Raw genomic sequence first — 25,009 nt, 5'->3', positions numbered from 1 at the left:
CAATTGATTATCTTAATCCCTCTTTTCTGTTTCCCCCTTTTCTGTTATTTTACAACTACCTTCTTACTATTTTCTCTTTTCCTTCCTCTTTTTTACATCACTTCTGCTATTCTTTTTTCTCACTTGTTTTTGCTCTGCTTTGTTTTATTAATCTTCACCTCTTCAGAGTATTGCATAGCATGACTCTTCTTTCAGTCACAGGTGATGGGTTCTGTATTCTCATTTGTTTTTTGCTCTCTCAGGGCTCATTGCTCACGTGTGGGGCTTGTTGCTGAACTATGTCGTCTCCACTCTGAGCAGTGCTGAGGACTGGGCCCAAGGTCCCATGCGCCCCCGAGTGTGTGTTGCAGAGCTGCACCTCCAGCCCACCTGAGAGAAATCGCACCTCCCTTGAGGCCTGCCCTCATCTCACTGGAACCTTGCCTGGTGCTTTGGCTTAGATGACAGCAGGAACAGAAGCAGCCAGGCAGCAACCTCGCCCCGTGTACCCGTGGCTAGGGAGGGACAAGTCTCAGCTCTGGACATGACCGTCACTGCAAGGGCAGAGACAAACAAGACACCTCTGGGCAACACCGTACCTAGCGGCACCCAAGCTAAGTTGTGACCATAATCTTTCAGGAATCTCTGTGTTGAAAAAGAAACAGAGAAGTATTCACAGGGGTCCGAACACACTCTGCTGCTTCACACACGCCTGCCTTGACTGCCGAGGGACCCGCAATTGTGACACCGGGTGACACAACTTCTCGCGAAGTACGTGCTGTCAGTTTGCACTGATAATGGACAAAGAACCCAGGCAGGATATATAAGCAACTCTGCCTACAACTAAACACTGTTCAACGGACTGATAGCGGGCACATTCCCAAGAGAAGGCTCCGTGAGAAAGCGTCCATTAAACTGCAGGAGAACTCCATCGCAGCTCCTGTGCAGATCTCCACATGGAAACATATTTGCTCCTATGAAACAGAGAAGCATGAACAGAAATCTCAATATATTTGTCATAAATATGAAAAAAACAAGGGAATGACTATTCCAAATGTTAATACTCCCGTAGCTACTGATTCCCATAACATTGCAAGTGACAAAATATCAGTTAAAGAATTAAAACTAATGATTATAAAAATGACAAATAAATGCAAGCAAGAATAAAAAAGTGAATGAAATAAGGAAGACAATAATGGATAGAAAAGAGTAATAAAAAGATAAGGATTTCAAAACATAAAAATAAGAAAATATTGGCAATAAAAGCTGAAAATTTCAAAATAAAACCCCATTGAAATCTTCATCAATTGACTAGATCAAGCAAAAGTTAAAAATTCAAGGCTTGAAGGTAGGAGAGATGACATATTACATTGGAAGTTTGTGAGACTTAGAACATAGAACTTCCTCCCATCATATTGTTAAAACATTAAAGGCACAGAACAAAGAAAAAATACTAAAATCTATAAGACAAAATGTCAATCTACTTACAAAATCATCCAAATAACAGCTGATTTATCAGTGGAAACTTGAGGGGTCAAGAGGGTTTGAAATAATGTACGTCAAGTAGTGAAATAAGTGAGCTGAACAAATATCCTACTAAAAGAGTCCTTCTCCAGGATGTTCCTGGCAATAAATAATTGCAACTTTCCTTTTCTGTGAACTTTTTAAGGATCTCTCAGATTCTTCTCCTTGTCTATCTTTAGTTACTCATTGATGATCTCCTTTTCCCTCTACTTGAATTTGATTACTTAGAAATAAATGGCTCCTATATTCTATAATCATTCAACAGATAGTTATTACAAACCTATTAAGTACAAAACACACATGAAACAGAAGTCTGACTCTCACAAACTTCCAATCTAGAGAGGGGCGGAAAATACTTAAAGCCACTGGTAATTATATGGAAAGACTGAGCACTTGGTCAGTGCTACTGAGGAAGTGAGAGTGGGAGTTAGAGAAGAATAGCAGGAATGGCAGACTCTTTGAACAGTTACATGAAAGGCTTCACTGACATGGTCCATTCAGTGTGAAGTCAGAGAAGCCATCGCCTTAGGGGAAGGGCCCCATTTGAAGACAGAGAGAAGCGGGAGCCCTGAGGAGAGAAAAGGCTTTCTTAGCGCCTTAGGTAGTTCGGGAAAAAAACAAAACCATACGCAACTGAGGCACAGAGAGGGAAGTGGTGAGAAATTCAAGATGTGCATGGAGAGGTAGAGGTAGGAGAGGATGAACCAGAGAGTTCCGGGACAGGGCAAGGGGCGTCTGCAGCCAAGGAAAAAGTGGAAGAGTGTCATAAAACCTGAACTCTGACTACTCTGAATCACAAGATAGGGTTTTTAAATTTTTAACTATAAAAGACCCCTCTGTTGTCAGTGGAGAATGAACAGTTTCAGTTCCCATGTATCTCTGAACAAATGATGTTTTTATATCTACAGTTTCTTATCACCACCTGTCTGCATTACTTCATGATTACGATCACTGGGGGAGTTGGTGCAGGCATGTAACACATCCTCATTCTTTTCACTTCCTCCCCTCCTCCCCTCCTGTCCCTCTCTGTCCATCTTTAGGTCCACTTCCCGTTTGCAAAAGATGAATCACATCTTATGGAAAACATGCTGCTCGCAGCAAGACAGTAACCCATTGGTCTAAGTCTCTTGTTTCATTCACAGTTTCTTCATGGCACTTTTCACCTCTGTATTTCTCAATGTGTAGATCAAGGGATTCAGCACAGGGGTGATGATGGAATCTGACACAGCATTGCTTTCTCAATGGGGTAAGTAGCCCCAGGCCTCACGTACAAGAAAATACATGGCACAAAGAACAACATGACCACCATGAGCTGGGAGCCACAGGTGGAAATGGCTTTTTGCCTCCCTTCGAGGTTGTGAGACTGCAGAGAACACAGGATGACTACATAGGAGATGATGAGTAAAAGGAAGATGGCCATGCACATCACGCCACTGTGGAGGATGACCAGGAGCCCCGGGTGTGGGTGTCCATGAGGGCCGGGGTCAGCAGCTGAAACAAGTCACATATAAAGGGATCTGGGATACTGGGACCACAGAAAGGTATTTGATACATGAAGAGAAGCTGAACTGTTGCGTGCAGGAATCTCCCTGCCCAAGCTGCCCCCAACAGCAAGGGACACATCCGAGGACTCATGATGGTCACGTAGTACAGGGGCTTGCAGATGGCCCCGTAGCGGTCAGAGGCCATCACGATGAGGAGGAGGACCCCCACCCCGCCAAAGAAGTGCTCTGCAAAGAGCTGGGCCATGCAGCCTTCAAAGGAGATGGCGGTGCTGTCAGAGCAGGAGTCCACAATCAGCTCTGGGGCAATGACAGAGGAGTAGGTGGCATCCAAGGGACAAAAATTGAGAAAAAAGTACAGAGGAGATCTCAGACTCAGACTTGTGCTCATGGTTGCCACAATGAGCAGATTTACCAGCACGATGATCACATGCATGATTAGAAACACAGCAGGAAAGAGTTTCCGCAGCTCTGCGTTCTCTGTAAAACCCAAAAGAATCAATTCTGTCACATTGCTTTCATTTCCCCTTTGTCTGGTGTGGGTAACCTAAGAAAAGAGATTTGGGAAATCTGAAAAAGAAACATACAATTTATAATTACTGATTAATTGGCTTCCTATATTTTCAGGGTCCCAAGGTGCTTCTTATTTATTTATTTATTCACCATCCTAGAGTTGACCTTGAAGAAAATAGGCTAAATCAGGAATTTACAGATAGATACTTCATAAAGGCAATGCTTTCCCTTGCCTTTTCTCCTGTCTTTAAGTTGCTGTTCCACCAGCATGGTACTGGCAAAGAAACAGACCTGAGGACCAGTGGAACAGCTTAGAAGATGCACAAACAACACCAGACACACTCAGCCATCTCATCTTCAATAAAGGGGCCAAGCACCCTCACTGGAGGAAAGATAGCCTCTTTAATAAATGGTGCTGGAAAAATTGGGCTTCAACTTGCCAAAGATTAAAACTAGACCTGTATCTCTCACCATGCACTAAACTAAAATCAAAATGGATTAAAGATCTAAATATTCAAATAGAAACTCTGAACCAGTTGGAACAGAGGTTAGGTAGAACCCTTGAAGACATCGGTGTAGGAAAAGATTTTATGAACAAAACCTCAGTTGCCCGTGAACTAGCACAAACAATCAACAAGTGAGATCTCTTCTTATTAAAAGGCTTCTGCACAGCAAGAGAAACCACCACCAGTGTGAAGAGACAACCCACAATGTGGGAAAAAATCTTCACCTGCTCTTCCTCAGACAAAGGTCTACTATCTCAAATCTATAAAGAACTTAAAAAGATCAGACCTCCCAAATTTAAAGACCCAATCTGAAAATGGGCATCTGAAATGAACAGACATTTCTCACACAAAGAAGTAGAAATAGCAAATAAATACATGAAAAAATGTTCAACATCACTGGTCATTTGAGAGATGCAAATGAAAACAACACTGAGATTCCACTTCACTCCAGAAAGAATGGCTGCTATCATGAAATCAACCAAAAACAAATGCTAGCGGGGCTGTGGGGAAAGAGGAACCCTGCTCCACTGCTGGTGGGAGTGTAGACTGGTGCAAGCACTGTGGAAAGCAGTATGGAGATACCTCAGAGAACTAGGACTGGAAGTCCCATTTGATCCTGCTATTCCCCTGCTGAGTATATTCTCCAAAGAATTAAAAGAATCATACCACAGTGATATATGTGCACCCATGTTCATAGCAGCACAGTTTGTAATAGCTAAAACTTGGAAACAGCCCAAATGCCCATCAACTGGAGACTGGATCAAGAAAATGTGGTTTTTTTATAAAATGGAGTACTACTCAGCCATAAAAAATGAGAAATTAAAGACATTTATAGCTAAGTGGATGCACATTGAGGTGATACTCTTAAGTGAAATAAATAGGACACACATGTAAATACCGAATAGTTTCTCTGGTGTGAGAAACTGAAAGTGTAAATAAGGACTAAAACGTATAATAGGTAATGTGAAATGGGAAGAAAAGGGGCAAAGGGGAAGGAAGTGGGAGGCCTAGGGGAAAGGATAGAAGGGAATGGGATTAATATGAGAAAATGGAAAAATAGGAACAAAATCTTTGTAAATAGGGAGGACTGGAGGGGTTGAAGGGAGGGCTAGACCAGGGTGAAAAATAAGAACCAAGAGAGATTATGTAAAGGTGCAAATTTCCAATGATGAATGTCATTCTATTGTATACCTAAAATGTACCAATGATTAGAATGAATAATTGATAATGCAAAATAGGAAGAAAAGGTCCAAAAGGGTAGGGGTAGTTGGAGGGGCAGGGGAAAGGAAAGAAGGGAAAGGAAAAAATACTGAGAAATGGAAAAAATGGAAATAAAGTCTTTGTAAATAGGGAAGGGTGGAGGGGGTGAAGGGAGGGCTAGGAATGGGGAAAAAATAAGAACCAAGATGCATCATGTAAAGGTACAATTCCCAATGAGAAATGTAATTGTGTTGTACACCTAAAATGTACCAATAAAAGAATTTAATTTTTTTAAAAAGTTGCTGTTCCACTTTGAAGCAGGTTTTCCTCCTCCTTCTTCTACCTTTAGGACTGTTATTTGTGGTAGTCACCTTCTTTCCGGAACCTACCACACTCCAGGCAGGAGAGTCATCCTATAATTAGCTTCATTTTACAGGTAAAGAGATGGACTCTCCCATAGGCTAGGAAACTTAACTCGGGTTTCCTACCCAGTGAACAGTGAGGCTCTAATATGGACTGCATTTTCCAACTCCAAGTTCAGTGCTCACAAATATCAACATGGTGTCCCTGGTTAATTGTGCTTGGTGCCATGTTGGAGATGTTCAACACAGTTGCTACCCTGTTTTATCTTTAAAGCTATCCACTGAAATGAATTTTCCTCCTTGTGCTCTTAGTAAGTACGCTAATGCTTTTGTAAATTTGTTTTGCTTCTAAATTTTAAACAATCAATATATACTTAAGAATTGGGATTATAAAATCCCTACTGACATAGCAATTGTTGATAGAGATTACAAACTGTGAAGATACAGCTAAGCTTTAAATCCACAATAGAACGAATTTGAACCAGAATCAGCCCGATTCATTTCTTCCATCTTTCTTTCCCCCCTAGACGGAGCTTAAACTTAAACTTGCAGGGTGACTATGCTGCTGGATTTTGGTCGGGGATGCAGGATGTCACGTGGTAAGCACCATTACTACGCCCAGCCCAGTGTAAAGCAAAATTAAAGCCTTGGTATTTGCATTTCTTGCATACAATTATTGAACTAGTGTTTTGTGGAATCAGTGTTTGGAATATCTCTGGACTCAGCTACAGCAAACTTTCCCCCCGAGTCCTGGATAGGATACAGCAAACCTGCTTTGCAATCTCAGTGTCCCCAGGCTTGGATTTCTGCTGTAGTGAGTGCACTGTAGGAACCACAGCTGCCCTGTTTGTACTGCTTACTCACTCCAGGCAAGCCGCAAGGGGCTTCTGCTCACTCAGTCATCACAAGCAGCCACTATGAGGTATTGTGATTGTCTGAATTTTCCAAAGCAGCAACTGAGGCTTAGAGCGATGGTGTGACTTCTTTCGCCTCTGTCTTTGTTTTCCAGGCAGGCATGTGATAATTCCTCAGCACAGTTTATTAACTGCCCCACTTTGCAGAGCCCTCCCAATACTTTCGCCTCCTGTCTCACAGGATATATTAGGTCCCATACAGTCCAAGGCATTTTATCACTGGGGGAAACTGAGGCACAGGAGAGGCCACATCAGGCTGGTGCTGCCCCATGCCCGAGGCTCGACAGCAAATCTGTGAGCAAAGTCTGGTTGTTTCTCCATCATGTACTGGCTGTTGTCTTTATGTTTGTCTTCTGAGACCTTCTTCAGCCAAATCTCAGAAACTGACAGCACCTTGACTTGCAGTTCAGTGCTGAGAGACACCATCAGCTGCCTTTGGGATGCCTACTTCCCCTGTGGTGGAAGAAGAGACATCGCTTTTAAAGAGACTGAGCTAGAGAAGAGAGGGATGATTATAATCAGCGCCTTCACTCCACTTTCCTCCTTTCCCTAAGTGTTTACGGAGACAGCCAGCGCATCACAAACTCATCTGATGTGGCCCATTTCCTTATGGAGAAGGTGGGACTTGTCGATTTAGAAAAGAGCCCATATAAGTAACTGAAATGAAAGAGGAATAAACGAATTAATCCTTCAAGCTAGACCTTCCTAGGAGAAGGGAAGACCGGGGGACAATGAGAGGGAAGGTCTGGAAGGCAGAAGAGACGTCCTGTGAGCAGGTTCCAGGGTGACTTGGGGCACACTTGCAGCTGCGCTACTGGGTGACAGTCGTGTGCTCTCTCAGACCTGCAGCTACTTGGAGTTATTGAATTTGCAACTTAATAATGTTATTGCAGCATCATAGGTCACTGCACGTGTGTAAATATAGTCTGTGGCTTATATTTTAATGACTAATTTATCATCCATAGACCCCATGTCAATATACAAATATTTATACTATTTCTAATTTGTGCTACTCCAACAATGCTGCAGTGACAACTTTTGCATGTTTGTCTGTATGAATGTATACTTCATGCCTTTTTATTGACATACATATTAACATGGACATATCAATTAAATTGATCTAAGTAGTTCTGTGAGACAACTTTTTGCAATAGGACTTCAGAATCAAGTGTTTGAACATTCTAATTGTGAAAAGGCATTGATAAATTCTCTCTCTGAAATTTATATAGTCTCATCAGTCATATAGTAGATTTGTTTTTTCTGTTTCATTTGTTTTTCTACTTTATATCCATTTACTAATTTTAAATTTTATTAAGTTTATATTTATTATCTTATAAGCATATATTATTTACTAAAGAATAATTTATAAAAAGTTTGAACAAACATTTAAGCTATTAGATAAAATGTCAGGGCAATTATATTTCTCTAAGAATCATCAATATATTCTTTCAAAATGAAATTAATTAAAGCAATTAGCATTTGCCATACTGAGGTTTTGTCACATGTTTAAGATAACAGAATTGGTGAGTGGCATGGTTGGAATTTGAATTCGAGGAAAAATAACTGTGGCTGATATTGTTCTATTCTATTTGAGTGTGAGTGTCTGTGTGTGTGTGTGTGTGTGTGTGTGAAAACCCTTAAAATATCTTCCTAATTGCTCCTTCTTATCAGGAAATGTAAGGAACAGTTAGTGGAAAAGCAACTAACTTGGTTAGATTGTACACTTTGGAGACAGCAATGCTGTTGTCATTTTTAAATTTAGGGTCTATAATGACAGTAGCCTCTGCCTGGGTTGCAGCCACTGCACCAAAATGACAGCCAGGATTTAAACCACCAGCATTGCCCCCGCTGCCACCAAGTGTCCTTCCTATGTCACACCTACGGGTACTTTTTGGGAATCATGCATTCTGTTTACCAATTCTTTGTTTAATAGAGGCTCATTCATTTTAATTTTTTTAAAGTTGCTCAAAGATATAAAAGTAGTACAAATAAAGTAGTTTGATCTAACTCAAGTTAAAACACAAAGTATGAAATCACATTTCTAACTCAAGTTTTCTATGCAAGGAATAAACATCACTTACAGATAAAGCAAACATATTAATTGTGAATGACTGATGTGCTTTTAGAGTACTAGGTATATATGCACTTGTTTAGTGAAGTTAAATCAATTGATAATTTTTTATATTTTGAAAGATATTTCTATGCTATAATTCTATGCAAGAACTAAACCTACATATTGAATACTTAGCCAAATAATGAGGTGATCCTTAGAAAATGTGAATATCTGCCAAATACCCTAAGATCTTCTTATCAAATTCAAGTTTCACTCACAAGAAACAACTTCTTCAGAGAGTCCAAGAGTCAGGTAGAAGTATTTCAGCCTGATGTTTCCAATTGTGGAGGCAAGCTGCCTGGGGTACCAGTGAGGGAAAACTCATCCAATTATTCACCGTTATCCAAATTTGTGGAACTAGGATTCCTACTGTTTTCAAAGAAAAGTTTAAAACAGAAGCCTTAAGACTCTCAGAGTGAAGGGAGAAATAGCCCTTCTGGGTCACCAGGGATTTGCGTTCTCTCCAGTTAAGAACATTGTTAAACACCCTCTTGAACAACCAATGGGTCAGAGAAGTAATTAAAGAAGAAATTAAACAGTTTCTACAAGTAAATGAAAATGCCAGTACAACATACAGGAATCTATGGGACACAATGAAAGCAGTTCTATACAGGAAATTCATAGCAGTGAATGCCCATATTAGGAAAACAGAGAAAACTCAGATAAATAACCTAATGCATCACCTCAAGCTCCTAGGAAAAAGAAGAGCATAATGAATCCAAAGCTCATACAAGAGAGGAAATTATAAGGATTAGGGCAGAAATCAATGCAATGGAGACTAAGAGAACAATACAAAAAAATCAATAAATCGAAGAGTTGGTTTTTTGAAAGAATAAATGAAATTGATAAACCTTTAGTCAACCTTATCAAAAAAAGGAAAGAAAAGGCTCAAATACATGCAATTAAGAATGAAAAAGGTGAAGTCACAACAGATCCAACAGAAATCCAGAGGATCATCAATACCTACTCTGAGAACCTCTACTCCAATAAAATGGAAAACACAGAAGAAATGGGCAGATTCCTAGATACATATGAACTGCCAAAGTTAAATGAAGAAGATATAGAAATTCTAAATACCCCAATTACAATGAGTGAAATTGAAAATGTAATAAAATATTTACCAACAAAGAAAAGCCCAGGTCCGGATGGATTCACAGCTGAACTTTACAAGACATTTAAAGAAGAACTATCACCATTACTCTTTAAACTCATCAAGGAAATTGAAAGGGAAGCAATACTTCCAAATTCATTCCTGGAAGCAAGTGTTACTTTGATTCCAAAACCAAGGAAAGACCCAACCCAAAAAGAGAACTACAGGCCAATCTCCCTAATGAACATAGATGCAAAAATCCTCAACAAGATAATGGCAAACAGAATACAGAGGGTCATCAAGAAAATCATACACCCTGACCAAGTTGGATTTATCCCAGGGATGCAAGGATGGTTCAACATTCATAAATCAATAAATGTAATACCTCACTTAACAGAGTCAAGGACAAAAAGCATATGATCATCTCAATAGATGCAGAAAAAGCATTTGACAAAATCCAGCACCCATTCATGATAAAAATGCTACAGAAAATTGGAATAGAAGGTCTTTATCTTAACCTGGTTAAGGCTATCTATGAAAAACCAACAGCCAACATCATACTAAATGGTCAAAAACTGAAAACTTTCACACTAAAATCAGGAACAAGACAAGGATGTCCAGTATCACCACTCCTGTTCAATATAGTTCTGGAAACATTAGCCACAGTGATTAGAAAAGAGAAAGGAATAAAGATAGGAAAAGAAGAAGTTAAACTCTCATTATTTGCTGAGGATATGATACTTTACATAGAAGACCCAAAAAACTCTGCCAAAAGAATTCTAGACTTAATTGACAGATTCAGCAGAGTAGCTGGATACAAGGCCAATACTCAAAAAACAATAGTCTTCTTGTACACAAATAACAGACTCACTGAGAGAGAAATTAGGGAAACAATTCCTTTTATAATAGCATCCAAAAAAATGAAATACCTAGGAATCAATCTAACAAAGGAAGCAAAAGACCTCTACACGGAAAACAACAATACTCTGAAAAAAGAGACCGAAGAGGACACAAGAAAATGGAAAGATATCCCTTGCTCCTGGGTAGGAAGAACCAATATAGTGAAAATGACCATACTTCCAAAACTACTATATAGATTCAATGCAATGCCAATTGAAATTCCAACAATATACTTCACAGAACTAGAGAAAACAATCCAAAAATTCATTTGGAACCATAAGAGACCTAGAATAGCTAAAGCAATTCCAGGCAACAGAGACGTGGCTGGGGGGATCACAATCCCTAACTTGAAACTATACTACAAAGCTACTGAGATAAAATCAGCATGGTACTGGCAAAGGAACAGACCTGAGCATCAGTGGAATAGATTAGAAGATGCAGAATCAACTCCAGACACACTCAGCCACCTCATCTTTGACAAAGGAGCCAATCACCCTCATTGGAGGAAAGATAGCCTATTTAATAAAGAGTGTTCTAAAAACTGGATTTCAACCTGCCAAAGATTGAAACTAGACCCATACCTATCACCATGCACTAAACTAAGATCGAAATGGATTAAAGATCTAAATATTAAGACAGAAACACTGAACTTGCTGGAAGATAAGTTAGGTAGAACTCTTGAAGACATTGGCATAGGAAAAGACTTCATGAACAAAACCTCAGCAGCATGGGAACTAGCACAAAGAATCAACAACTGGGATCTCATCTTATTAAAAAGCTTTTGCACTGCAAAAGAAACTACCAACAGAGCTAACAGACAACCTACAATATGGGAAAAAATTCTTAGCAGCTGTACCTCAGACGAAGGACTACTATCTAGAATATATAAAGAATTGAAAAAAATCAGACCCCCCAAATTCAAAGACCCAATTCAAAAATGGGCATCTGAAATGAACAGACATTTCTCAGACAAGGAAGTAAAAGCAGCAAACAAATATATGAAAAAATGTTCAACATCACCCATCATTAGAGAGATGCAGATGAAAAAACAACACTGAGATTCCACCTCACCCTAGAAAGAATGGCTGCTATCAAGAAATCAACAAATAACAAATGCTGGTGGGGGTGTGGGGAAAAAGGAACCCTTCTCCATTGTTGGTGGGAGTGCAGACTGGTGCAACCACTATGGAAATCAGTGTGGAGATACCTCAAAGAAATAGGACTAGAGGTCCCATTTGACCCAGCTACTCCCCTGCTGGGTATCTTCCCAAAAGAATTAAAAGAATCATCCCACAGTGATATATGTGCACCCATGTTCATAGCGGCACAGTTTGTAATAGCTAAAGCTTGGAAACAGCCCAAGTGCCCATCAACTGGAAACTGGATAAAGAAAATGTGGTTTTTTAATAAAATGGAGTACTACTCAGCCATGAAGGATGAAAAACTAGAGTCATTTTTAGCTAAATGGATGCATATCGAGGCCATACTCTTAAGTGAAATAAATAGGTCACACATGTGTAAATACCGAATGGTTTCTCTAGTGTGAGAAACTGATAGTGTAAACAAGGGTTACAATGATTAAAATGAATAATTGATAATTTGAAATAGGAAAAAGGGTCCAAAGACTAAGGAGTGAAGGGAGGGGGAGGGGAAAGGAAAAGAGGGAAAGGAAAAACTATGAGAAAAGAAAAAAAATGGAAATGAAATCTATGTAAATAGGGAAGGGTGGAGGGGGTGAAGGGTGTACAGGTAATGGGGAAAAAAAAATAAGAACCAAGATATATCATGTACAGGTACAAACGCCCAATGATAAAGGTAAACGAAGTGTATACCTAAAATGTACCAATAACAGAACAAAACAACAAAAAAAGAACCCTGTTAAAGCGATAGCCAAAGCAAACGTGTTGAATCCATTTCATGTTCCTCCATTAATGCTGCTGACTGTGTTTCTGGATCACAGGAGAAGGATTCCGTTCCATTTCCGAGGAGGTCCGTCATGAGAACACGTTCCCCTCTGGGTGTGAGATCGGACTGTGAGGGCGTGGGGCGCCCACGTGAGCAGGAAGACACAGCCACACTTGCATCATCACAGCTGTGTCCCTTGAGGTTGGTTTTACCCGGACAGAAGTGTTCATCTCTCACCCGTCGCCTTGCAGTCACCTACTGTAAGAATAAAGTGTTCCCGGGGCGAGATCACCTCTGGGCAGGACCAGCATGCTGTTCCTCGTGCAGAAATCCGGTTCACAATATGAATTACTTTATTATTTGTTTCTTCACTGGGCTCTGAACCTCAGCCACCCAATGACCTCATTAGTACACAGGAGCTAGTACATGGGAACTGGAAGGAAACTGAGTGGAATCTAACTCTAGATTCTATTTCCCACCACCATTGAGGTTAGAAGATTTTTTTTTAAATTTAGGCACAAAATGTATTTAAATTACTTCCAGTTTCTTAAGAAGTGGCAGTTCCAGGTAATACTTTACAATTTTAAAACAATGGATTATAACTTTCAGTTCTTCTTGTTGGTAAATTTGTTCAATGAAAGTACTGCCTCAGCATCCATTTTCAAGCTGGACGCCCATTATTGAAAATCAGCCATGCCCCATAATCTTTGGGTTGGTTGTTTAATATACAGAGCTTGTTTCTCATCTTGCTGCTTTATAACCCAACACCATCCACAGATTCTGGCTATGACAAAAACTAATAACTAATCCAGAGTCTTGTAAGTTTGCTCTCCCTTCACTCATGACTTTTTTTAAATTAGCCAACAAACATCCCACACAGAAAACCCTGAGATGAAGCCCACTGTCCTTAATAAATGTGTGGTGCCAGGTGCCCTCTCTTTCTTCTTTGACATGCAATGTGTGAGCTCTCTCATGCCTCCACACTTCCCTCCACCATTCTGTGAACACCCTTTGTCTCTTGGGACCTGTGAATGAAGAGTTCATTCTGTTTCATGTATTCATGTATTTCATATTTTCATGTATTTCATGTATTTCATATTTTCACTTCCTAATTTTGCTTGACTACAACACACATACACACTCACCAACTTCTTTTTTCTAAGAATGCTCTTGGAAGAAAAGCTGGACACAGATCAGATCAGACAAGAGACAAGGCCATCGCTAGTATAAACAGATTTTGTTTAAAAAAATGGAACAAGAAATTAATAGACATTACTCTAAAGAAAACATAGTCAACAGATTATGAAAGATACTTGACATCATTAGTCATCAAGGAAATATTACCAAAAATCACGATAAAATATTAACTCACACCTATTAAGATGACTATTATCCATAAAAGAAGAAGAAAATGGACCGACAAGGGGAAGAGAAAGAAGAAGTAAGAAAGGAAGGAAGGACATGAGGAAGGAAAGGATTATTTCTAAAAGACACAAATGATGAAGTGCTGTGACCACTTTCTCATAATTTCCCAAGTCATTTTAATGACTAAAGTGCAATTTCAGTTGGATTATCCAAAATCATCAACATTTATACATGAAATAAAACTATGTTTCACTACACAGAATGTTGAGTTAGAATTTGAGGATATGAATTGTAATGTGTCATCTGCTAATTAACTAACTTTGGATCCAGTAGCATAAATAAATTCTATACCAGTCATTTTTGTCTTATTTACTCATCTACTTCCAAGATCAGAAAGAAAAGGCCTTTTTAATATCACCTTCCAAATCCCTCAGGAGTGTATATATTGGCGGGAAGAGAATGTATACCCAGAGTACAAAATATAGAGTACAGTCATTGTGACATCTAGCATTCTAACACCTTCCAAAATAAAGTGGGTGGATTTGAATTCAGGAAAGCCAATGCAAAGTGCTAAACACAAAGAAAAACTGTAGACTGTAGCTATTCACAGAAAAGAATGAATTTTTATTCTACAGTATTTATTTAAAAGGCTTTATAAAATTGATAATGCTGGGAAGAAATAAAGGAAGGAAAGAAAGACAGAAGGAAGGAAGGAAGGAAAATGGAAAGAAGGAAGGAACGAAAGAGGAAAGGAAGGGGCAAACACACAAAAATATCAACCTGAGGGGCAATTCCTTGATGACCAAAATAGTTTCTGTGCTTAGTACCAAAGAGTGCTTCTCAGCCATTTTGTCAAAAACTGTAATAAGAATGATCAATTTATCCAATGGTCAATGCCCAAATCTATTGCATAACCCATATTTTAAATTATTCATATAATTTACAGTAACGTGTAAACACTGAAATGTTGTGAAAACATTTCAACATTGCAAATAATTGGGTGAATGGTTGAAGTCTACTGTAGATTTGTTTTATTTGTTTAATCTTCAGCATGTATATCCACAGTTCTGAGTATGTTTTCTCAAGCTTTGTTTCTACACACTTTAGACAGTTTCTCATTTATTCCACAAAAACGTATAGCATAAGAATTAAGTGCCAGACCTGTTCTGTGCACTTGAGTTAACAGAGTGAACAAAACAAATGATATTTCCTGCTATGATGAGGATAGATCCTAGTGAGGGAAAGAGAGAAAATAAATAGTAGGCCAGCAAGTAGATAGCATACTGTGTTAGAAGTTTATAGGTGGTATGGGAGACTAAAAGTTAAGCATGGCACAAAGAGGATCATCAGGGCTGCAAAAAATCTGCAATTTTAAATAGGAAACAATAGAAAGTCATTCCTCACAGTTCTGGAGACCATGTCAGCCACCACGTCCAAGACCAAGTCATGAGCAGATTCAGTGTCTGGTGAGGGCCGGTTCCTCATGGATGGCGCCATCTTCACAGGACTGAAGGGCAGAGGAGAGGAACCCCATCCCCTCAAGTCCTTCCAAAAGGGCACTAATCCTGCCAGTGAGGGTCCCCAGTTTTGGAGAGTCACCAGTATTTATCACATAGTACAGTGGCTGAAAGTTTTTTGGTTTGTGAAATGGATAGGATGGAGTTGCTGTCTACTGAGAAGAGACATTTTCAAGAGAAGTTTGGACATGATGGTATTGGTGTAGTGGAGGTTTGGGGCTGTGACATCAGAGTGCCTTTTGCTGGCATTGTAAATTTAAGATATTTGTTAGACAACAAAGGTTTAGACAGGAAGTTAGATGTCTGAGTCTGAGGTACAGAGGTAAGTTTGTGTGCATTCGGCACATACATATATTTACAGCTAAGGGATCAGACGCATTTACTGAAGTAGCGTACATTGACAAAGGAAAAAGGAGAACCCAGGATTGGATTGCTGCAACCCTTACAGGCCCGGGAGAAAAGGAAAATCACAAAGCAGGGTAAACTGGAAACAGTGAACAAAGTTTATCAGGAAATGGGAATGATCATGAGTTTGTAAGACTGCTGATAGGACTGGCAGAACCATGGATGAGACTGACAATTGGGTGAGCACTGCAGAGGTGACCTGCAGTAGTGACCATGGGAAAACCTGACTGGAACAGGTTTAAGATGGACTGAGAAAAAATATCTGGAGACAGTACTTTGCAAGAGTAAAAGTGTTATGAGTAGAATAAATGAATGGAAAATGTCTGCAAGAGGAAGTAGGATTACAAGAAGGACTTTTTAATTTTTATTTAACAATTTTATTTACTTATAGAGTACAATGTGAAGTTGTGATGTATGCAACACTGTAGAAAGATTAAATTGAGCTGGTTAACACATCGACAGCTATGGTTTATATCTGGATTCCCCCAAACCATTCCATGCCCAGAGGCAGGGGCTTGTGGATGGAGATTGGATTATGGGGGCTGCAGCTGGTTTTATGTTGGGAGGTGGGGTCTGATCAGAAGAGGTGGACCACTGTGAGCAAGACTCGAAGGGTTCACCTCCCTCTCTGGCTTCTCCCTTCTTCTCTTTTCTCCACCCAGCCCCTTCCACCATGCCAATTACGGATTGAAAACATTGAGTCCAAATAAACTTCTCTTGCTTTAAACTCTGAGTGTTGGATTTTCTGTCCCAGAACTGAGAAAGTGACTAAGACATCCACCGTATCTATTGTCCTCTTTCTTCTTCTAACTTATTCCTTTTTACTGGAACTTTTTACTCTTTGATCAAAATTTCCCCTTCAAGCGTCAATTCCTACTTGCCCAAGCTGTTGGCTTGCTTCCCTAATCACACTGTATTTGTTTTCCTTTGGTTACCTCACTGTGTTCCACAAGTAATGATTTCCAAGTCTAGTTTTGCCTCCCTAACTTGAAATTCACCCTTCTAAAAATCACCTCACTATTTACTGTGCATTTCCTTTATATATTTCATGAAAATTTCAATCCTCAACCCGTCATTACTTACTACTAATTTTAAGATCCTCCACCTGAAATACTATTAGTGAACTATTAGGAATATCTTTCACCATCATCACTTTCAAGTAACCCTGGTTTTTAATTCAGGGTAGTGTAAAGAGGAGCATCATGAAATTAAGAGTCTTCAGTACAGACATAAGTATTATGCTTGCTAAATGCACAACTCAGGTACTTAGCTCAACTTCTGTGAGTTTTGGTTTCTCTCACATGAAGTGTCATTTTAAACACCCACTTCATGGAAGAGTTATGTGGATCAAAAGATAAACATATACAGTGATAAATGTTATAGGAAAGATATTCAGTAAATATTTGGGGGAGTTTTGTTATTTTAATAAAAGTTTATTCTTTAGGTGTCTTTTTTCCAAACATGAATTAATAAAAGAAACAGAAGTGAATTTGGGGAAAAAACCCCACAAAATTCAGGGCCTAGGATACATATTAATAGTCCGAACCCTTGTGAAATATCTGGAGGTCTTGAAAGGAAAGGTCTGTAGCCCACAGAATAGAACTTCTAGTTGAGGACACAACCCTGTCTTCCCAGGATTGCAGGATTACTATTAAATAAATTACAAGTGCAACACAGGAGCTAGGGTACTTTGTTTCCTAAAACAGGGATTGGCAACTTGAGGCACTGAGTAGGAGCAGAGTGGTGCTGGGTGGTCCAATGACTCCTTTACCAATGATGCTATCTTCCACATTTCTTCTCCATTTATACTATTCCTCTTCTAATCTTTCCCTGGTACTTTTGGGGGACAGCTCCATACCCTTGTTTCTCTCTGGTTCCTGCATATGAGGAGGGTTGACTTGATATTCTTCTAGGCTAAGTAGGCAAGCAAAAAGTTAAATTCATGACAACATCTAGGATGTTTCCAGTTAGCAAGGGAAGGGAACCTTTAGGGAATAACACTGCCTAGGATGCTAATGTCTTACATCATTATGCATTACAGTATTCCCTCTGGAATGCAGGAAGGGCATTTTTTTAAGTGTCCTATGGGAAAGATGGTATGAAAAGTGCATAGATGGTGAGGCTAAGGTGGAGAGTCCTCTCACAGGTAAGTGACAATTCCACGTTTATGAGCCCAGTGATCATCATTACCGGAGAAGTCAACAGAATTTTAACTGATTTCTATATCTGTTCTGAGTGTATTGGTCCAACATTCTCTGATGAAGGGGCAGAAAAAATGAATAACAATTTTTAAAGGTTACTTTTATTATAAGAAATAAATAGAATGGAATATAATCCCCAGGATAAAACAATTCTTTGAATTCAACAAGTACTTTATGTGCACCAGGATGATGAGAGAAATTGTTGTTGTGTGGGAGGAGAAAGACACTTTCCATATGTTAAGCATCATCCCAATTTTCTGAGGTGTAGAATACGGAAAAGTTTCCCGAGGCATTTCTAACTGAGGTGATTAGGAAAGACAGGTCTCCCCAAGATCAGCAGGTACAAGAAACTTAGAAGAGAACAAGCCTGGTCACAAATTAGAGAAAGCTTAGCAGAGAACACTGACCTGGCCCAAGCTTCTGAATAATGTCAGATCTCTCCATCTCCAGGGACGTACTGAGTAGAGGAAGGTGCGGTACAGCGTGGAATTATTAGTCTTTGCGTGTTCCTAAGGGGGTATCATAAACAATGTAACTTGCAGTTGACAGGCACCTGATACTTGGTTTGACAAGTCAAATAATTACCTTTCAGATCAGGTATAGAGCAAAGATGACAATAAGAAGAATAAAATCTGTATAATGAAGGTGGAAAACAACATGGGTAGAGGTGTTGCTGAAAATATTTTTAATAAAAATCTTCTCTTTTGCTCAGTACCTGTCCCACCTTATCCTTTCTTCACGTGTTGTCAAGCCCTGGCCCTCTCCAATCTTCCTCTTTCCTGTCTAATAAGACTGAGAATAATTCATTAAACACTAATCTCATGACATCTTGGGAAGTCAGTGCAGAACGCGCAGGTGATGGACACCACCTTCCATGACAGCTTTCAGGTTCTCAGTCCCGACCGCTTTCCTGTGCATCTCTTGACCGGATCGCGGGACCCGGGAGATCCAACTGGACATACAGTGAGAAGGTCGAGGAAGGTCACTTCTCTCACTCTTTATTCTAATAATTTGCAAGCTAAAACAAAGTTGAGACAGCCAGACACTGTTCCCAGAATGCGGTAACCTCTGCCAGAAGTACAGCAGAAGCAGGGATTCCTCGGCAGAGCCCTGGGGCATGAGCCTGGGGCAGCCGACAGGAGGAGAGTCCGGAAGGCGGCCCTCTCGCCTGGGCCTCAGCAGCACGGCACAGGAGCACAGAGCAGGCCCGCCCTCGGCTGTGTCCTCCTTCTCGGGCTCGTTTCCTCGCAGCTCGTCTCCACTGTCCCCAGCACCAAGCCCTCGTTCGCCCTGGTTTCCTCCATCGTAGCCCCCCCAGCACGGGCTCACCTCCTCTGGAGAGCTGAAGGGAGCGCCACTGCTACTCCCCCGTGGGCTCTGTTGCTGCTGCTGCTGCTGCTTTGTCTCCAGACCCCTGAAACCCATGTTTGTGTCTGATTCTTTTCAGAACCTCATAAAAGCTGTAAACACTGCTCTGGAGAAAAAATGGACATGGAGTCACACACAGACACCCCCAAAACTGAGTGAACAGCGGGACGACGTGAAAGATTTCAAGGTTCTCCCCGCATCCTTTAAGGGCCAGACATTCGTGTGTGTGTTTGTGGGTGTCGGAGTCGCACGTCCTTCATGCAGTGTGGTCGTGTGCATTGTCCACTCCCGGCTCTGCTGCTGATTCACCAAGGGATTTTAAATCAATCTTCACGTTTTTGTTTATTTTGGATTCTTTCCCCTGATGGCTTTAAACTTAACACATTTTTCTCTCTCCCGTACACAATGGATGATAATCATGTGGGTGTATTTTAGAGGCAGAATAGTAGCAAAATAATCTGATAAATAGTATTGCATCTTAAGAGGTAAGAGAGAATATTTCATTTTTAAACACAAATTGTGGAGAGTAAAATCCTAACAATATGTAATGTTTTATGGTTCTAACTCCAGGATGGAAACTAAAAAACACATGTGGAATTGCACTTAGCCAACAGTATGTAAAATTATAGTTATAAGAAAAACAATAAAGGAAGGCTTTTGAGAACCACAGAACACATTTTATTTGTCTAAAGAAAACCATGAGTGGTGACCTGGAGCAGGTTACTTGGCTCCTGGATGTTTAAATTTTTGGACAACGAAAGGAGCTAGAAATGAAAAAGTATTCTGAAAGGAAAGAGACCATGGGTTAAATGTCTTCATGAGATATCTGGTGAAAACCCACAACTATTAACAAGGTAATGAAATGGTTCCTAATTTAAGTTAAAATATAAGTCCAAAGCTAAAAAGGAAAAAAACCTTGTTTGTAAATACAGACAATCTAATAGGACTGATAAGGAAAATTAAGTCACACACTAAAAGAAATGGCTAAAACATGGACTATTATAGGGAAACATTTTTTACACCAACTTCCTCCAAAGATTAACATATTTTCAAGTACAATAGGTCATGCTTTCAAATTAATAAAGAAATAATTGTCTTACTCTAATGATTAAGATATCAAGATTCACTTCCCATATGGTGTAAGATCCTTGCCAAAGATCACATGTTTTAAAGAGAATTTCTTATGTTTTCATTCCTGGCAACCCAAAGAGAATAATTTTATTCCACATTTTGTGAAAAGTTATTAATATGGAAGAAAAATGTATATTTTGCCTAGGTTGAGGAAGGAAAAATTTCATTAAGGAAAGGTAACATACCCACATTTATCTCCCCATGTATCTATGTATCTGTCTGTATGAAATTTCATATCGATTTTGTCTGTCAGGCTCTATGCTTAGGCGACATCGCAATGCTAAAGACAGTGTATGGAAGACACAGCTGGGATTCAGAGAAAGCACACTGTGGTAGGTTTATCTTCCAGAGCATATTTAATTACACCCATTTTAGTTTACTGGTTACTTTCATTTAGTGTCACATTGGTGTGTGATCCTTTTGCTAGGAAAGACTAAGAAAAGGTTTTGATCTTGAAAATTATTCCACAATAATATTTCCCCATTTGAAAAAAGAAATCTTCATTGAAAGAAATATCAATTAAAGTTTATTATAATGATTAACTTTAGCAGGACAGAAAATATATTGAAGAAAAAAAATCAGCTACTGAATATCCACTATCACCTTGCTCTAAAACCACATTTCTCTCTTCTGAAATATTTCTGTGTCCTAAGTGTGTAAGAGTCTCAGATATCTGGAAAATGACAAACTACCTGAGATGATACACATGGTCCTTTCTACACTGACTGCCTGGAGGCGGCCTCCTAACCACCCTTGGTCTGAAAGGAGAGAAAACATTGACTGTTGTGTAGTATGGTATTTCCCTTCACTGGAATAGGACTTCTGGGATCTTGGGTTCTGTAAAGGATGCTTTCCAAAAATAGGGAAAAACTGGACTTGGGATATTTGATATATTACCATCCAAGAACATTTATTTCTGGCCTCTGGTGTATATCACACACAAAACATCATAAAGGTGTTTCATGGTAGCAGCAGATTATTTAAAAGGGACAGGAATTTCTTGTTCTTTTGAAGGCCCAATATCTGAGAGAGTGACATATTCATATATGCACAATTCTATGTGGTCTATAAATATAGATAAAACATTTTATGGGGTTAGGAGTGTGCAACTTTATATCCTAAACTTCCAATGAATTCAAAATATTTTAAATGCTACATGAAACAACGCAAAAATGAACTCAGAAGTTTTACTGAATATGAAAAAAATAAAAGAAATAATGATGGGAAACATATGTCTAAGTTTTACATGCACTGAAACATCAAAATGAATCAGAGCCAGGTGAGAGCTAACAAGAGCTTGCATTTGAAGAGCGCTGTGGGAAAGCATGCTCAGAAGACATTTCAGACAGACAGTGACCCTACAAATGTGACCCTTTCACATTTTAGGAGTGAATGTTGAAGCTACTTCTTAATAAACCACATCCACAGCAGACTGTCTGGTAAAAAGTACTTATTTCTGCTTGAAAAATTCCATAACATCCAACGGCAAGTGGTAAATTGATTCCTTTGTTTTGCAGGTAAACTACCTCACAAAGGAAACCATGCAGCTGAACAATAATGTGACCGAGTTCATTCTGCTGGGGTTGACACAGGACCCTGTTAGGAAGAAAATAGTGTTCACAATGTTCTTGCTTTTGTATTTCGGAACCTTGATGGGTAACTTGCTGATCATTGCTACCATCAAGACCAGTCAGACTCTTGGGAGCCCCATGTACTTCTTCCTCTTCTATTTATCCTTGTCTGACACCTGCCTCTCTACGTGCACAGCCCCTAGAGCTCTTGTGGGCTCCCTTCTGAAAAAGAACATAATTTCTTTCAGTGAGTGCATGATCCAAGTCTTTTCAACCCATTTCTTTGGCTGCCTGGAGATCTTCATCCTTATCCTCATGGCTGTGGACCGCTACATGGCCATCTGTAAGCCCCTGCACTACCCGACCATCATGAGCTGCAAGGTCTGTGCAGTGTTGATGGCTGTGGCCTGGGTGGGTTCCTGTGTGCATTCTTCAGCTCAGATTTTTCTGGCCTTGAGTCTGCCTTACTGTGGACCCAATATGATCGATCACTATTTCTGTGACCTGGAGCCCTTGTTGGAACTTGCCTGTGCGGACACCTACGTGGTCAACCTGCTCCTGGTGTCCAACAGTGGGGCCATTTGTTCAGTGAGTTTTGTCTTGCTGATGTTCAACTACACTGTCATCCTGTATTCTCTCAGAAACCACAGCGCTGAAGGGAGGAGAAAAGCCCTCTCCACCTGCATCTCCCACATCACCGTGGTCGTCTTGTTCTTTGGACCCTGCATATTTATTTACACACGCCCTGCCACCACCTTCCCCATGGATAAGATGATAGCTGTGTTTTACACGATTGGGACACCTTTGCTCAACCCTCTGATTTACACACTGAGGAACGCCGAAGTGAAAAACGCCATGAGGAAATTGTGGAGCAAGAAAGTGATCTCGGATGCCTTAAGATGAATGCAGGCTTGGAAACATCTTCATAGTTTTTAGATTGATCTAAAAGAAGTCATAAAGAATGCTACCTTCTTTGAGTGGATAAAGCAAAGGCCTAACGTGGAGACTGACTGTTAATTCCTTCAAGAGAATGGGCAGTGTGGACCGTTGTGCCTTCCTGAGTGCCTCTGGCATCACCTGGTATCACCTGTTGTTTCAGTCTAGGGTTTTTCCCTAACCTTCTTCATGTTGATTTCTGGTGTTGATTTGGAACCTTTTTCATGTTGATTTGTACCTAGAACATGTATCCAGAGCCTAGCATTTTTATTCTCTTTCAAATGGTCTTCTATAGTAGACATTTATCTCATTGTATTTCATCATGGCCCTTCAATTCACTTGTCCTTTTTAACCCAGAAGAAGGCGCTAGGTTCATATATTTGTATAGACTTTGTGTGTCCTTCTCTGCCTATAGCCATTTTTTATTCTGAACAGCTAAGCAGGGGAAAGTCCCAGGAAGGCTTAGGTAATTTTCCTCTCAATTATTGGGATTATTCTCCAAATTCTTACTAAGTCTCTACATAGATCCCTCTAGAAGAATGAGAAATTATCATTCCTGGAAAGCAGTCCTTTGAATTAGGAAGACTACCACTTGTGGTACTCATTGTATTATATTATTTGTAAATTATCATTTGCTCCTTATTTGATACATTTGAAGTTTGGCAGAAGATTATGGTTTCTTCTGAATCATAATGATTATAGTTATTGTTTCTAATATGTAGTTATGATTATATCATAAATGCTGCAAATTGAAATAAATATCTATATGTAGTCTGGGAGTGAAAAGGGCCAACATTTTTGATTGTATCTTTGAGTATATTAATGCGTTAAATGACGAATGTTACAATACATGAGGATATTTCACAGAAATAGTTAAATCACAACTATAAATTATTTTAGAGAATTTTCAGTACAAGTGGAGGATAATATCTTGAGCAAAGAAGAAGGTACTGGGATGAGCAGCAAATTTCTTTCCCCCCCCCATTAAGTTTATTGATACATTTTAGGTATACAATACAGTTACATTCATTATTGGGATCTTGTACCATTACATGAGTATCTTGGTTCTTATTGTTTTCCCCTTCCCTTGCCCTCCCTTCACCCCCTCCACCTTTCCCTATTTGCAAAGACCTTGTTTCCATTTCTTTCCCCTTCTCATAGTTTTTCCTTTCCCTTTTTTCCCTTCCCCTACCCCTCCCAATTCCCCTGCTCTTTTAGACCTTTTTTTCCTGTTACACAATATCAGTTATACATTTTTTAAATTACAATATTGAGATCTAGGAGACATTACCACAGATTTTACAGAATTTAAAAGGATATAGAAAGTATATTACAAAAATCTTTTTGAAATAAATTTGACAACTTCTAAGAAGTACCTTGGAAGACATATTAATGAAACTAACTCTGGAGGAAATATAAAATTTGAATAGCACCTATTAAAGAAAGTATATTCTTAGCTTGAAAGCCTACCTATATGACAACAGCAGGCTCATAAACATTTTAACTGATAAATTATATCAAACAATTAAAGCAGAAAAAAGAAGGAACACTTCTCCCCTCATTTTAGGAACTCAACATTGTGCTAATACTAAAACTGGATAAAGATAATAGAAGAAAAAAGTATGAACATAGATAGAAATTTGTTTAACAAAACAAACTATTGGAAGTCAGATCTGGCAGGATGCAGAAAGTGGTTTTATTATAGGGATGGCAGTGTTGGTTCAGCATTGGAAGATCCACCCCTAAAAGTCATCATTTAAACAGAGGAAAGGAAAAAGCCGTATGATCCTGTCACTAGTTGGAGAAAAAGTATTGGACTAAATTCTACAGCTGTTCATGGTAAAAGCTATCAGGAGACTACAAGTAGAACAGAAACTTCTCAACAGATTAAAGACATGTACTCCATACTTCCAGCGAGAACACCTTATATGAATGGAGAAGATACAATACTTTCTCCTTAAGGTGGGGAACAAGGACAGATATGCTTACTCTTTATCTGTCCATTAA

General features: G+C 39.5%; 1 protein-coding gene and 1 pseudogene across 1 annotated transcript; one reads left to right on the top strand and one right to left on the bottom strand.

Annotated features, from left to right (window-relative positions):
- Window positions 1-2,639: 2,639 nt before the first annotated feature.
- On the bottom strand, window positions 2,640-15,370 carry LOC147820775 (olfactory receptor 4C6-like; annotated as a pseudogene).
- A 6,666-nt stretch (window positions 15,371-22,036) lies between these two features.
- Window positions 22,037-22,969, top strand: LOC147820774 (olfactory receptor 4C16-like). The gene has a single exon (XM_087203591.1). The coding sequence runs from the start codon at window positions 22,037-22,039 to the stop codon at window positions 22,967-22,969; it is 933 nt and encodes a 310-aa protein (XP_087059717.1).
- The last annotated feature ends 2,040 nt before the right edge of the window (window positions 22,970-25,009 follow it).

The sequence above is a fragment of the Heterocephalus glaber genome, unplaced genomic scaffold, assembly GCF_053883595.1.
Source record: "Heterocephalus glaber isolate CG9 unplaced genomic scaffold, H.glaber_assembly_v1.0 deba00001805, whole genome shotgun sequence".
Lineage (NCBI taxonomy): Eukaryota > Metazoa > Chordata > Mammalia > Rodentia > Bathyergidae > Heterocephalus > Heterocephalus glaber.
Note: the sequence above shows the minus strand (reverse complement) of the source record. Positions and strands in the feature narration are given on the sequence as shown.